The following is a 14,554-nucleotide window of genomic DNA, read 5'->3' as shown; positions in this document are numbered from 1 at the left end:
TGAATAGTCTGTAGTCTAATTTCCTCTCTAAGCAAATTAAACCTTTGAAGGTAACGATCAGACGGTCCGGATAGTGGCTGTGCGTGTGGACATTTGTAAGATTCAAACACACTGGTGGGCCCAGGCCCGCAGTCATTTGTGCCGGCTTGTAATCAAGGCAGAAGCAATTACTTAGCCCCGCAGCTCCCCCAGGGACCGAGGCCGTAAATCAGGAGGTGATGAGCTGGGGGAGGATCGTCTGCCCGCCCCGGAGCCCGCAGTTCAGTTGCAATCGCTGGGCCACCTTCCCCACGCGAGGCCTGGGGAGAGGGCTTCCTGGCAGCTGTGGAAGCCGCATCTCAGGGACTTTCTGGCTTAGAGGAATCTGTTTGGAATCACGTAGCTGCAAATTAGTCTGGGGATCATATGCACCTGGGCTGTGGAAATGGGGTCCCCGGTGGGATCTGGGTGATGTGGGAGTGGACGCTGTGGGCAGCCCTGTCTTGGCCCAGCCACAGCACAGCAGCCAGTGGCAGCTGCCTTCCCTCCGTTGCTGAAGCTCGGCCTCCTCCCCTTACCCTCCTCTCCTCACCCCTACCCTGGCCATGCAGGTGTTAAGCCATGGGGTTTCCCCACTCCAGAAGGCCCTCTCCGGCCATTCCTGCAGGCTCTGTGCCTTAGGCCCCGGTCTTTGGGCCTCTGCACCACTGGAAGCTTCTCTAACTGCGGTCCTTCCCCTCCCACCCTCAGCCCGTCTGTCCCTTCCTGCCACCTGTCTGGTCACATTGCCCCTGGTGCCTCCTGGCTCGGCATTCAAGGGCCGATGACCTGGCTCACCCTTATTCCCTGCTGGTCCTCTGGCCAAGGTCACACCCAGGTCTCATCAGAGCCAGTGTCTAGTTTGTCACTCCAGTCCCCGGAGACCTTTATGTCTCTGGAAGCCCCGCTCTGAGGAGAAGCCACGGGCTGCTGGGCTTTCTGTGGGCATGTGGAGACAGGTCAGCCTGGGGCCCTCTCTCCCGAATACCCACTCCGCTGCCTGCGGGGATCTGCCATGCCCCGTTTGGAGAATGAGGCCCTCAGTCTAGAGGGACTTTGGGACTCAGACAATGGATGAGCGACTGCAGGTGCCCAGGGGGGCTAAGAGCATAGGTGACAGGGTTTCTGTAGGTGTGGTCCATGCCACCACTGCACTGGGCCATCTGTGGAGTGGAAAGTGTGGGTTCTGAGCCCAGAAGTGGGAGTCAGGAGTTGCTCTTCTCTGTCAGCACCCCCGGTGCGTCTCCAACACAGCCGAGTTTGGTCACAGCTGAGCTCGCAGTGTGGCAGAGTCTGGTTGGCCTGTAGTGAGAAGGGCAGATGAGGGGCCGGGAGAAGTGACAGACAGCGGGAAGAGTGACCTTGGTCCAGGCAGCTGACTGCTCCAAGCCTGTGGCCGTCAGAGAGAAGGGAATAATCATTCCTACCTGCAAGGATAGGTGTGTGGTGTGGATGAGATGCCTTGCTCGGAGTTGCCTGGTGCATATGAAATGCTTGATGCTTCTTCTAGAAAGGATTCAGGTCCTGCAAGTCCCGCTGCTTCTTCAGAAGCAAATCTGTCCCCAGCAGGGAGGGAGAGGCCTTGAGGCCAAATGAAAGGGAGAGCTGGGCTCTGGCCCCTTCCTGCCCTGGATAGAGCTGTGTGACCTTGGGCAAGCCACTGCTCACTTCTGGGGCCCCGATTCGTACTCTGTGAAATGAGGGCCTTGGAATGGGTTCCTGGTTTTAAAGCTTTTCCAGCAGCATTCATCTGCACATGATAATACTGAATACTCCTTAAAAACATTAGATTAAACCCCCAGTAAAAAGCAGCTTGCTGGGGGGCTGCTCTGGTGGGCTAGGGAGGCCTATGTGTGATTGTGTGCATGTGACATGGGCCCGTGTCCCCAGCCCCCTGAGGCTCTAAGATTCTCTGGTGTCAGGCCTTCTCCAAATAGGACCCCCATCTGTGTCTGCAGAAGGCTGCCCATTCTGGGGCAGAACTTGATGTGCCTGCGACACGGCTGTGGCCTTAGAGTGGGCGGTGATATATGTTGGAAATATTGGTACATACAGTAACAGTAAATATCAGCAACTTTCCTGTCAAGTGTGGTGATAGATAAAAGAAATACATGTAGGGAAGTGTCAGCTGGGAAAAAAATATACGGCCAGCAGTAAATCACCACCAAGCAATTAAAGCAGAAAATCAAGTCGCGCAGTATTTTGTCCTCAGGGCGGTGCGCTGTTCAGTGGCTGCTCCACACGCGGGAGGCTGACGTGGGGCCTGGGCTGGTCCCCACCGACTGCCTTCAATAGCCAAAAGTAAGGGAGCCATCCCAGAGGAGAGGCACTGAGTTCAAATCCCAGCCCCACCGTCCGTCTGTGAGGTCTGGGCGGTCACTAACCCTCTCTGAACGTCAGTATCCTCACACCTAGATGAAGAACAGGTCTTCATGCGTTCCGCAGGAATGGGCCACTCAGTGACTCATTCATCAGACATGCACTGAGCACGTCTCCCGGGCCAGGCCCTGCTCCGGGCGCTGGATTCGGCAGTGAACAAGACGGATAAAGATCCTGCTGTTGTGGAACTTGCCCTGTAGATGGGGGAAAGATGGTCAGCAAGCGATTAATGCCCAGCGCGTCTACTGAGATGAGTGCTGTGAGGCAGGGACGAAAAAGCTGAGGGAAGGGGTCCGGGGGTGTCCTCCTGAGCAGGTGACATTTCAGGGGACCACTGCAGGAAATGCAGGTTCCTGGGGAGAGAGTGTGCCAGCAGGGAAGCAGTGCCAGGGGGCCAGGAGGAGGCGGAGTGGAGTGAGCAGTGGAGTGGGGAGGGGGGAAAGGTGATGGGGCTGGGAGCCACAGTGCCGTGGAGGCCCTTGGGGGGCCTGTGGCTTTGAAACTGAGTGAGGCAGGTTTGACCAGGGGAGGGGGAGGGAGAGGGTGTGAATTAGAGCCACTGTGGCAACCCCATACAGACGCCCTGTGGGGGCACGGGCGGAAGCCAGGAGACTGTTAGGAGGAGGCTGTAGGTGCCAGGTGACGGCAGCCTGAGCTAGGGAGGGTGGTGTGGGTGTGAGAAGTGGCCCGACATGATAGAATTTTGAATAGAAGCCGAGTGTGGCAGTTCACTTCTGTTGTCCCAGCTGCGCAGAGGCTTAAGCGGGAGGATCTCTTGAGTCCAGGAATTGGAGCTTGCAGTGAGCTGTGATTGCACCACTGCACTCTAGCCCAGGCAACAGAGCAACACCCTGTCTCCAAATAATAATAATAATAGTAACAATAACTATTGCTATTATTTTAAGTAGAGTCAACAGGTTTTGCTGACAGATCAGAGGGGGGTTTTGGCCTGAGGCGTGGAAAGAATGTCTGAGATGGGAGGAGCTGTGGGAGGAGCGGATGGACAGCGTCGGGGAGGGTGGCAGTGTGGCCATGGGGCAGGTGCCGGGGCAGTGGGCTGAGGGCTAGGGGTGAGGGTCAGACGAGATCACGGGTACAGGGCTCGCTCTGCGCAGGACCCAGGCCGGTGCTAAGAGGATGGCAGCTGCCTTTATCACCAGCGTCTCAGTGACCCACTTGTGGTACGGCATGTGGGTTTGCTCAGAGGTCGGAACTTACCAGGAATGTGCCAGAAAGCCAGGGTATAGGATTTATGGGCACCTGGTTCTAGAAGGCTCGGTGCCTGCAGGGCCTGCCTGCTGCCGCCTTTCTACAGGGTCCAGACCCTCAAGCGTGTCCTGCCCCGATGAGCAGCCCAGCCAGGCTGTCGGGAGCAGCAGGGGTGGACAGACCAACAGCAGCAGGAGCTCAGGTGGAGCTCAGGTGCAGAGGCTGGGACCCAGCACACAAGGCCTGGTCCCCTCCTGGGGCCAAGAGTGGCCCCTGAGAGTCGGCCAAGAAGTCCCAGTTCTTCCCTGCCCACACCCGAGCCAGCTGGTGGATGTGGCTGGTGGGCAGCGGGCCAGTTAGGCGTGTAGGGGTTAACATGCCAGGGGGCAAGGGCTGCCCCGGCCACCCCAGCACCGCAGGGCTGGGAGCCTCATGCTCGGGAGCTTAGAGCTGCGTGAGGGGGACAGGCCCTCTCCTCGAGCTTCAGTCTAGGTCAGGTCACCAAGGCCGAGTTTGCCCCCTTGATGCTCAACAGATGCCGGCTGTGTTGTGTCAGAAGCACCGACTGCAAAACCCCAGTTCTCTTGCTTGTTGCCCATGGGAGCTGAGAGGTGGCACCTTGCCTCTCTGAGCCCTGGTTCTCATCTGTTAAAAGGTGTCACAGTGCCCACCTTTCAGGCTGGGAGCTCGGGAGACAGTCACGGAAGCAGTTTGATGGCGACAGCAAGTGGGATAGAAATTCTCGTGCTTGAGTGAACCATGGGCCTCATTTCAACCCAGGACTTAATACGCTTCTTAGAAAAGCTTCTGGCCAGGCCCAGTGGCTCACACCTGTAATTCCAGTGCTTTGGGGGCCAAGGTGGGAGGATCGCTTGAGACCAGGAATTCGAGGCCAGCCTCAGCAACATAGCAAAACCCAATCACTGCAAAAAATGTTTTTAAAAATGAGCTGGGCATGGCGATGTGTGCCTGTGATCCTAGCTGCTCCGGAGGCCGAGGTGGGAAGACTGTGGGAGTTCCAGTGCAGTGAGCAATGACTGTGGCACCGCACTCCAGCCTGCGCGACTGAGTGAGATCCCCTCAGCCCTGAAAAAGAAAACAGCTGAAACCCGCGTCTCTGCTCTGAGATGCACAGCTACCGGCCTGGACTGAAATACACCTCAGGCTGAGAGCTGGGCTGGGATAGCAGGTCAGTTGATCTCCTGCAGGAAGGTGGAGCTTTTCCATTATCAGCCTAACCACGCTGCCAGTCCATTTTATTTATTTATTTTTTGAGGTGGAGTCACACTCTGTCCCCCAGGCAGGAATGCAGTGTTGCAATCTCTGCTCACTGTAACCTCCGCCTCCTGGGTTCAGGTGATCCTCCTGGCTCAGCTTCCCGAGTAGCTGGGATTCCAGGCATGCACCTCCATGCCCGGCTAATTGTATATTTTTAGTAGAGACAGGTTTTCTCCATGTTGGTCAGGCTGGTCTTGAACTTCCGACCTCAGGTGATCTGCTCACCTCAGCCTCCCAAAGTGCTGGGATTACAGGTGTGAGCCACCACGCCTGGCCACCTCCAGTCCATTCTGAAGGAACTGCTGACCAGGACTGATGATGCATTTTAGCTTTGAGCTTTTGGGGGTTCTTCTACCAACAAACAGTCTATTGGGAAGAAAACAGTCCCAGGAATGAAAAGATCAGAACGCTCACACTGGTTGATCTTTTTCTAACAATGAGCATGCAGGTAGCCGAAGCTGGTGTGTTTCCAGATGGTTCTTCTAACCAAACTAATTTTTCACTGTTGACAAGTGAGGCAAGGGTTGCACTGGACCAAAGGCCGAGGCGGGGCCATCTCGCATCCCATGCAAAAGTATCCTGTGAGCGTTCCTTTTCTCTGTTCTGTCCTGGGTCTGCCTCGACCGTGAGGGAGGAGAGTCTCCGGTGCTAGCTGCTGTGGCAGTGCCCTTCATCCAGGGCGGCTGAAGGAGTCTTGGACCCTTTCTTTCTCTGGGATCCCTGCCCAGCACCTTCCTACAGAGATGACTTTAAAAGGGGGGTGGGGGGGGGGGAGGAAGAGCAACACGCCATTCCAAGGAGTCTGGCACTCCTGAGCCCTCCTTCCCTGCTGGGTGTCACCTGTCCTCACTGCCGCCTTTTCCCAGTCGTGCTCGTCAGCTCTGGCTCCTGTCCAAGCACCTGAACAGAGGACTGAAACCTCCTGCAGGCTGGTTGTAGGTCTTGATTTATGAAAGAATCTTGTGCAGCACTGCTAATGTAAATTTCAGTTTTTTTCCCTCTAGGACAAACACCAGAAAATAGCCTGTGATTTCTACCCATTTCCTGAGGCCCGTGGAAACAAACCTTTATGTACTTAAAGTTACACAGAAAATAGAATAAGGTTAATACCAAACTAGGGGGAAAAAAAGTGGGGGGTCTGCCATCATGGAGAGCCAAGCTTCTCCCGACTACTCAGGCAGCTTTTAAGCAGCAGTTCGTTTGTTCATTCATTCATTCATTCATTCATTCATTGGGTTTTTGTGGCTTGCCTACTATGTGCTGGGCAGGGATAAGAGAATTTCCAGTGGTGCTGGTCAGAGGAGGAAAATGAGATGAGCCATTAGCAAGTCCTTCCTTGCATTTTCTCTGTGGTTTTGGATCAGCTCCAGCCGCTCTCCCAAGGGGACTGGTTTTCCCCAGAGGCCTGGCCAGGCAGGACTGGGCAGCAGGCTTGTCTTTCTGAGGAGTGAGTGCAGTGCCCTTGACGCCCCTGCATGGGTGCCTGGTGATCAGTGTTAAGGGGTGCTGCCTGGAAAAGTCCTTGGGAGCCCTCTTCTTGGCTGGAGTCCAGCGCTTCCCGCTTCACCCCGGCATCCTTCACATTTGGTCCAGTTGGTTAGACTGCTGGTTCTCCGTGTAGCAGCCAGGTTCACAGTTTGACCTCGTGTGGGGCCAGGGAATTCTAGTCATGACCGTGTGTCTCATTATTGCCTGTCGCAGGACAAGTCATGTGACCTGCCAGGCCTCTGCCTTCTCACCTGTGACTGTGGCTGTTCTAAGATCTGGGAATGAGGACAGTGTCTCCATCACAGACACATGCCTGTAGAATGCCCTTTATTCTAGATCCACTGGCTCTGACTGGAGATGGGGTGGAGGGTGTCCTGCAGGGCTGGGCTGGCCGGGGGAGCCCTGTGGGCCAAGGGGGTGCATATGGCTCCCTCGGTGAGGGTCCTGCTGGCTGTGCTCCAGGGGAAAAGGTAATGAGGAGGCACTTCCACTTCCCTTTGGTATAAATCCCACAATCAGGAAAATTGCTTCAATTGCTAAAAAACGCTGGTGGGGAAGTCCATTTATTTTTCATTTTTCTCATGCACTTGCCACCCTCGTGCATGAATCACTGTCGGTATGTAGATTAAATTTATACCCCCGTTATCTTTCATGTCTCTGGTGCGCTGGTGTCAACTGGGCCTCCGGTGACTGAAAGCCTCTGCCTGCTTTTTAGTGGGAGAGAGGGTGGCTCCTGTGGAGGAGGCTGCTGAAGCATCTTCCCTCTGTTCCGGGGCCTCCCCTTGCCCTCCTCTCCTTGGATCTCTGATTAAGACACATCCTCTAGATTTAGGTGGTTTATGGGGAGGGTCTGCAACAAGCATGATGAAGGCCTTGTTTCATTTTAATTAATTAATTAATTTAGAGACAGGGTCTCGCTCTGTTGCCCAGGCTGGAATGCCGTGACACGATCTCGGCTCACTGCAGCCTCAACCTCCCTGGGCTCAGGTGATCCTCTCATCTCAGCCTCCTGGGTAGCTGGGACTACAGATGCATACCACCACACCCAGCTAATGTTTTTTTGTTTGTTTTGTGTTTTGTTTTGTTTTGTAGAGGCAGGGTTTCACCGTATTGCTCAGGCTGGGCTCAAGTGATCCTCCTGCCTCAGCCTCCCAAAGTGCTGGGATTACAGGAGTGAGCCACCATACCCGGAGTCTTGTTTCATTTTAGTACCTGCTTTGCAAATTGGCCAGGATTTGATATTAAATGTATAGGCCTATTGGAAAACACTCTCTAGTAACACACATGTAGGCTCTCTTTGTTACACACACACACGCGCACACTGTAGAGCTGGGCGCCTGGCAGCCTTCCTCTTTGATCCAGGTGACATGGTTACACAGCGGTCGTGGAGGATCTGGTTCTCACCCGTGTTCTGGGACGTCCAGAACCATCCACAGCCAACTTCGTGCTTTGTTCTGTGTCCTCAGATTCAGCCCTCTCTGTGCACATCCTTTCAAAGTATGGTGCTTTACCTCCTAATTTATTTATTCAACAAATACTAACTCTACTTTCCTGGGTCCTGGATCCCTTTGAGAATCTGACGAAAGCCCAGATCCCCTCCTGAGGCACAATTTTGAACAGCTTAGCAGGTGGTTTACAGCTTCATCCCGACCCTCAGGCAGAGAACTCCAAAGAACTGAAAACTGATAAGCATTCCAGGAATTCAGAAGCCTGGGGTCCTCCTAAGCCATGTCTCGACCCCGGATACCCCAATACCCTTCTTGTATCTATCAGAAAAGCATCCCCTGAACTACACTCTAGGCACTTTCAGGGTTACCCATGCAGACTTAAGAGAACCCCACTTCTCTCTGGGATGCCATGTTCCTGGTTGGGGGGGGTATATCAGGCCGCAGCTGGCCATGCCTGTTACAGGCCCCTGTAGCCCCCTCGGCAGGTATCATTACTGCATAAGAGACCCATCATTCTGCATTAATCTGGGATTCATCATGATAGCCATGACCATAATTAATTTATTTGGTATTAATGTGGATGAAATATGTACTGTCCTTTCAGGGGAAATCAGGCTGCCTTATAAGCATTAGTTAAAAGGACCATTAAAATCAAACCTTCCCCAGATCCATTAGGCGAAGTCTTTCATCCTGAAGAAGATAAAGTTCTGCTGTGTGAAATGTCATGAATAATTAGGTTGATTGCTGTTTTAAACTCTGCCCTTGCTTCCCCAATGCCTCCCGCCTCCCTCCTGAAGCGGGGAAGGCTCACCTGTAGCCAGGCACCCTCCGTCACTGTCACTGTCCCTGTCTGTGCTAGCCCCCAAATTTCCCTCGTCTCCTATGACCGCTGGTGTGCCTGTTTCTATGACCAGCATGGGGAAAGGGAGTAGAAACAACCCCACTGGACGATACTTTCAGTATGTCAATTTCTCCTTCCTTCCTGGCCTTGGCAGTGGGTGGCTTCTTTGGGAGAAGCTGCCTTGGTGGCAGCTGGTGGCTTCCTCTTGCCTTGGTGCTGTTCTGGAAAGGTGCAGAGGTCTGCAAGGAGAGGTCTGAAACATTTTCCAAACTGCAGTCTGTAGACTCCTTGCCCTGAATGCTGTAGGGGCTGACAAGTGCAGCTTCTGGGATCTTCCCCAAACCACCATGCCCCAGGACTGTGCATAAGGGGAGGGAGGCAGACACGGAGGGCTTTTGTGTGTGCAGGATAGAGGTGAGGGGAGAGATGGAGGCAAAGGAGAGAGAACAGCTGCTAAGGGAGCCTCGCTATGCTGACAGAATGTTTTCTCTGGAGCATGCTGTTCCCTGGTCAGGCAGGGCTTCCTCCCTGGGAGTGTGTGAAGTCTTGCGGGGTGCTTTCTACACATCAGTCTGTGGCACACACAGTTCCCTGTGAGGATGTCATCTGGGATCAACCATAAGGGTGAGGAAGCCAGGAGGTGGAGGGGAAGAGAGCCTGCTTTGAGGGGCTTAGAAAGTCCACCTGCTGCCCCTGCGAATTTAGGGGTGTTAATTGGGCAGCTGGAACCTGGGGGTATCAGCTTTGGAAAAGGTACCGAAGGGAGTCTCTAGTTCTCATCAGCTCCTTCTTTGGTGGTTGAGAGACCTGGGCACAAAGCAGTGAAGCTAGAGGGAGGCAGAGTGGACCAGACAGTAAGCTCTGGGTGGCTGGGGGGTTATGCCCACTGATTCTCAGAGTGGCAAGGTAGGAGGGAGGCTGCTCCAGGAAGTGGGGGGAAGCCAGATCCCCTGCCTCATGTGCCCTAACCCTTTCTTGCTGCCCTGACAGGCGTTTCGGCACGAAATGCACGGCCTGCCAGCAGGGCATCCCCCCGACCCAGGTGGTCCGCAAGGCCCAGGACTTTGTCTACCACCTGCACTGCTTCGCTTGCATCATCTGCACCCGGCAGCTGGCCACGGGGGACGAGTTCTACCTCATGGAGGACGGGCGGTTGGTGTGCAAGGAAGACTACGAGACGGCCAAGCAGAACGGTAAGCAGGGCCCCCCACTCCAGGGCCCCATCCGTGATGGCAGCAGGAGCTCTGCACGGTGGTGGCTGAAGTCAGGCCCCATGTTTAGCAGCCATACCTGGAAAGGCCTGGCTTGGCCCAGCAGCAGCAGCTCTCACCCTGCACACCATGTTTTTGGGCAGCCCGGGAGCTTTCCAGGATAGGGCCCAGACCGACACATTCCCCACGCTCCCCTTACAAGGCCAAGCCCAACACTTAGTTCTGCAGCCCTACCTCTGGCTTCTCACTTCGAGCTGTGCCCACAGGCCTGGGGGGTCAGGCCCTGGCTCTGAATTTGGATTTGGCCAAACCTAACCTGATAATCTGACGCATGAACACACAAAATATCAAGGTCCTTTGCCTTTGACTAGAATTTTGATCAACTCAGGGTGTTACTGTGCAAAATGGCTCTTGGTAGCTCTGGGCTTGATGAGAGAAAAAAAGTCAGCAACAATTTCATGTATCTCCTTCTAGATCTTTTCTGGACCCATACACGTGTATTACAGAGATCTGATCACATGGAGAAATTAGTTTTTTGTTCAATGAACACAGTATAAAATACAAGGGGGCTGTGGTAGTAAGGAAGCAGAGGGAACTCCTAAGGGCCCTTTAGGTGAGCCAGCTGGAGCTGGGCTTGGCTTCTGTCCATGGCAGGAGGTTGTAGGGCTTCCTGTCTCTGTGAGGACCTCCCCTACCCCCGCCCTTACAGCTCTGGGCTTTCAGGGTAGAGAGGCCTTTGACCTCCTTCCTCCAGAGACCTGGGGCCTCTGCAGACCCATCCCAAGGCTCTTTGCCTGAATGTACGAATCTGCTCTGGTGTCTTAAAACTCACTCCATGCTAGTGCCTTGGAGTCAGCTGTGATGTCACTGAAGATTAGGGTGGTTTGTCAGGGATGAACCACCACAGTAGGTGGACTCTGAGATACCGAGACACCTTTGGAAGAGATACTAAGATGGCATGACTCTCCCTGGCCTGCAGCTGGTTCTTCCCATCATAGGCCTCATTTGGACTCTGCCCACTCTCAAATCAGCATCTCCTGATGTTGTGGGTGGTTCAAGAGATGATAGAGAAAAATGTAGATTGGTCAGAATCCGGCTGGGGACGTGGGAATGACATTGTGGGGCTCATAATTTTATTGAGGAATATTTGCACCATAGTAGCCCTCTGCAGGACGACGGGAAGATGCTGGACTGGCTGTCACAAGCCAGCTAGGCATCCCCCCACACAGGAAGGTCTCCTGGCAAGCTGTTGAACTGGCTGAGCCTCGGCTTCTCAGCTCTGTGGGAGAAATCATAGCGCCTGCCAAATAGGGCTGTTTCCTGAGGTTTATATAGGATGAGGCTTGTGAAATGGGATGTCAAGTAAGAGTAGGACCAACGTGGAAGAGAAGTGCAAACAGGAAAGCGAGGTGCGTTTGAGGTTTTAAAGCAGATGAAGGTTACGCAGTGTCTCTGGCCTGTTCCCCAGGTCAGCGAGGCGGGGCTCTCAGTCCTCGGCAATCAGTGATCCTTGGAGCAGCAGGGGATCTGTCCACTGCAGAATGTCTGGCTGTCTTTTCAGGTGGTTTTAATTCCTCCTTGCTACTTTCCACCCTCCAGGCTTACAGTTCCCTCCCATTAGCCAAAGGATCTAATGGCAGTTAGTTGCACCTTAGTGTGAATGATTTTGTTCACTTGTTCCGTCTCCCTGGATATTTGCATTTGCAATATAATGAGGTTGTGTTTTATGCCAGGGACAAGTTCTAGGAGACCCTGCATCATTCAAAACTAACATATTTTAAGACTAATTTTCCCATAGGAATTAATGTAGAGTGTGTGTGTGTGGGGGGTGGTATATTCTGAGAGCACATAAATCTATAACCAGTGAAGTGTATCTTTACCTTAATGCTACTTTTTATTTTCTCAGCATTATCTTGAATACCTTGCAGAACGCTCTCTCCTAAATTAACAGCCCCGGGTATCATGGTCTCGCCTGGCCTTCCTCAAAGCGTTTTATCACATTTAACTTCCGTACCAAAGTTATTGATTTTTGGGTACATTTTTCAGCACGAGCACTGCCACTGCTACTTAATGAATACTTGGATGACATTGTTATAGGATATAAAAAAGATTTTAAATTATAATAACAGTGAATGTTAAAATAACAGCATATTAGTCCCCATCATTGCAAGAAGAAAGTCCCGTGCGTGTGAGCAGCAGTGCAGAACCAACAGGCCACCACCCAGGATGATGGGTATGTCCCAGTGGCGCTGTCATTTGGCCGTGGCAAAAAAATTGGAAATTCCCCAGGCCAAGCTATTTTGAAATTGATTCTCAAGGAATGAAGACATTTTTGGTGACTGCATTATTTCACATTTTCTATATGGGGACTTGTGCGCGATTTCTCATTTGCATAATTCAAAGCTGCATCAGGCACTCCTGTCTAGACTCTACCAATATGCACAGAAGGGACTGACTCCTCAGAATGAAGAGGAAGGAGTTTTGGAGGTTTCCCTCTGTCTTTTGGACTGACTCTGAGTAGTGCAGTCTCTGTGGCAGGGGCTCCAGAATCCCTTCCCTTCAGGTCCAGGGCTTCAGGGAGGGAGTTGGGCCACAGCAGTTCCAGGATGAGTGGCCACACGAGAGAAGAAAACAGCCCGAGAAGGGAAGGCACGGGGCGCGTCCCCTCACTGTGTGCATGCATGTCCTGGGCACACAGCTGCTTCACTCCTCTCGGGCCTGCCAAGACCAGGGCAGGCCGTGTTGTACCCTGGGCTTCCAAGGGGAGGTGAGATACTGGCCCAAGTTACTCACTCAACAAGAACATTGAAGCCAGGTCTGCTGACGCCAGGGAGAGCCCTGTCGATGGCGAGGGCCAAATGCATAGAAAGTCCTCAGTCAACACCAGTACATGATATGTGCTAACATGTCGGTTATTATTGATCCTCAGAGAGGGATTTCTTGAATGGAAAGAACAGAGCAGAGACAGAGAGGAAGTCAGGAATGTCACAGAGACACTAAGGGGCGCACAGGTGAGCAAGCAGAGAGCGGCCCAGGCCAGCTGCCGACTTTATTCTTTGTGTGCTCCAGGGGCACTGTGCAGAGAAGGGGAGAGAGCTGGGTGCTGGGAGAAGAAACACACCTTCCCACTTACCTGTGCCACCGGACGCACCCGCGCCTCTGCCTGACGCTAAATGGAACCAACGAGACTTTAACAGGAACTTGAGCTTTTCGCTCCAAATCTGTAGAGGACTTTGTGTTCATCAGTCAATGTGTTGTCCCGCACGTACCTTAGATCAGTGTTTTTCAAAAAATTTTGACAATTCACAGTAAAAACACTCACTTTACATTTCATCTTGGTATACACATTCATACACTAAAAAGTAAACAAGTTCATGAAGCAATCCTGCTATTCTATTATTTTGTTCCATTCTCTTTATCTGATTTCCTCTTTCAGTTCTGATCCACTAAGTTGACTTTACAGCCCACGAGTGGGTTCTCACCCATAGTTTAGAAACCTGCTTAGACACTACTAGGTGTGTGAACTCACCCCTGGCTGTGAGCCCAGCGACACCAGGGCAAAGGCAACGCGGCTGTGGGGAAATGGGAGACTCCTGTTGAGAGAGAGGGGAGGGCTTCCGGGGTGGCTTTGAACGCGGATTTCACCCTGGCTGTTCACCTTCACAGCTCTGGCAGTATCTCACAAGGACGTGTGAGCAGAGTGTTTGTCATGACAGGGACATGTGTGGAACTGGGTACATTCATTCAATCTAATGGGACTTCTGTGCAACTAGGCTGGCATGGGAGGGGAGAGGCAGGGAGCTGAGCAGAGAAAGGACTGTGGTCTTCCCTTTTCAGTGGCTTGGGAAGGCCTGTGGTGCAGCAGTCGGTGCCGCGGGAGTGGGGAACCTCTTCACTCTCCCCTGTGCCTCCCACTGCCCTGCCTACAGCAGGCAGGCGTAGGTGCAGAAAGGAAGGAAGGAGGGTGGGGAAGGAGGCGTAGCTGCTGCAGCTAGGCCAAACCTAGTAAGCAGTGGTTTTTCCATGCAGATGACTCAGAGGCTGGAGCTAAGCGGCCGCGGACCACCATCACCGCCAAGCAGCTGGAGACATTAAAGAATGCATACAAAAACTCCCCCAAGCCTGCCCGGCACGTGAGGGAGCAGCTGTCCTCAGAGACAGGCCTGGACATGAGGGTCGTACAGGTGAGATGCCAGCACTCCAGTGCCCTTGGGGGATCCCAGGCCTGGGACAGGGGTGGAAGGTGTCCTGAGCAGGAAGCATGAGTGACATCACCTCACTGGTGGTTGGGCTCAGGGCCACAAACCCAGGGCTTTTGCCAGAACTGAAGGCAGAGTTCTGAGGCCAGGGAGAAGGGGCAGGGACACACTGTGCTACCAGACCGGTGCTCCGTTCCGGCTTCAGTCGGCTTCCAGCCGCCCACCTTGGGGGTCCTGGGGGCTTTGGATTCATGGTGGACCCCCGCTGAGCATGTCCCTTATGCTTGTGTGGCAGGTTTGGTTTCAGAACAGAAGGGCCAAAGAGAAACGCCTGAAGAAGGACGCGGGGCGGCACCGCTGGGGGCAGTTCTATAAGAGCGTCAAGAGGAGCCGGGGCGGCAGCAAGCAGGAGAAGGAGAGCTCTGCAGAGGACTGTGGGGTTAGTGACAGTGAGCTGAGCTTCCGAGGTGAGCAGGGCTGGAG

General features: G+C 53.5%; 1 protein-coding gene across 1 annotated transcript in view; it reads left to right on the top strand.

Annotated features, from left to right (window-relative positions):
• The window catches only part of LHX4 (LIM homeobox 4), a 43,312-nt gene that overhangs the window by 26,252 nt on the left and 2,506 nt on the right, over positions 1 to 14,554 (top strand). Inside the window, exons 3-5 of the mRNA XM_003925319.4 lie at positions 9,652 to 9,854; positions 13,902 to 14,056; positions 14,367 to 14,538. Of these exons, the coding sequence (XP_003925368.1) occupies positions 9,652 to 9,854; positions 13,902 to 14,056; positions 14,367 to 14,538 (530 nt within the window). The remainder of the gene's footprint in view (positions 1 to 9,651; positions 9,855 to 13,901; positions 14,057 to 14,366; positions 14,539 to 14,554) is intronic.

This window comes from Saimiri boliviensis, chromosome 19, assembly GCF_048565385.1.
Source record: "Saimiri boliviensis isolate mSaiBol1 chromosome 19, mSaiBol1.pri, whole genome shotgun sequence".
Lineage (NCBI taxonomy): Eukaryota > Metazoa > Chordata > Mammalia > Primates > Cebidae > Saimiri > Saimiri boliviensis.
The sequence above is the reverse complement of the archived record's forward strand: the minus strand, read 5'-3'. Positions and strand labels throughout refer to the sequence as shown.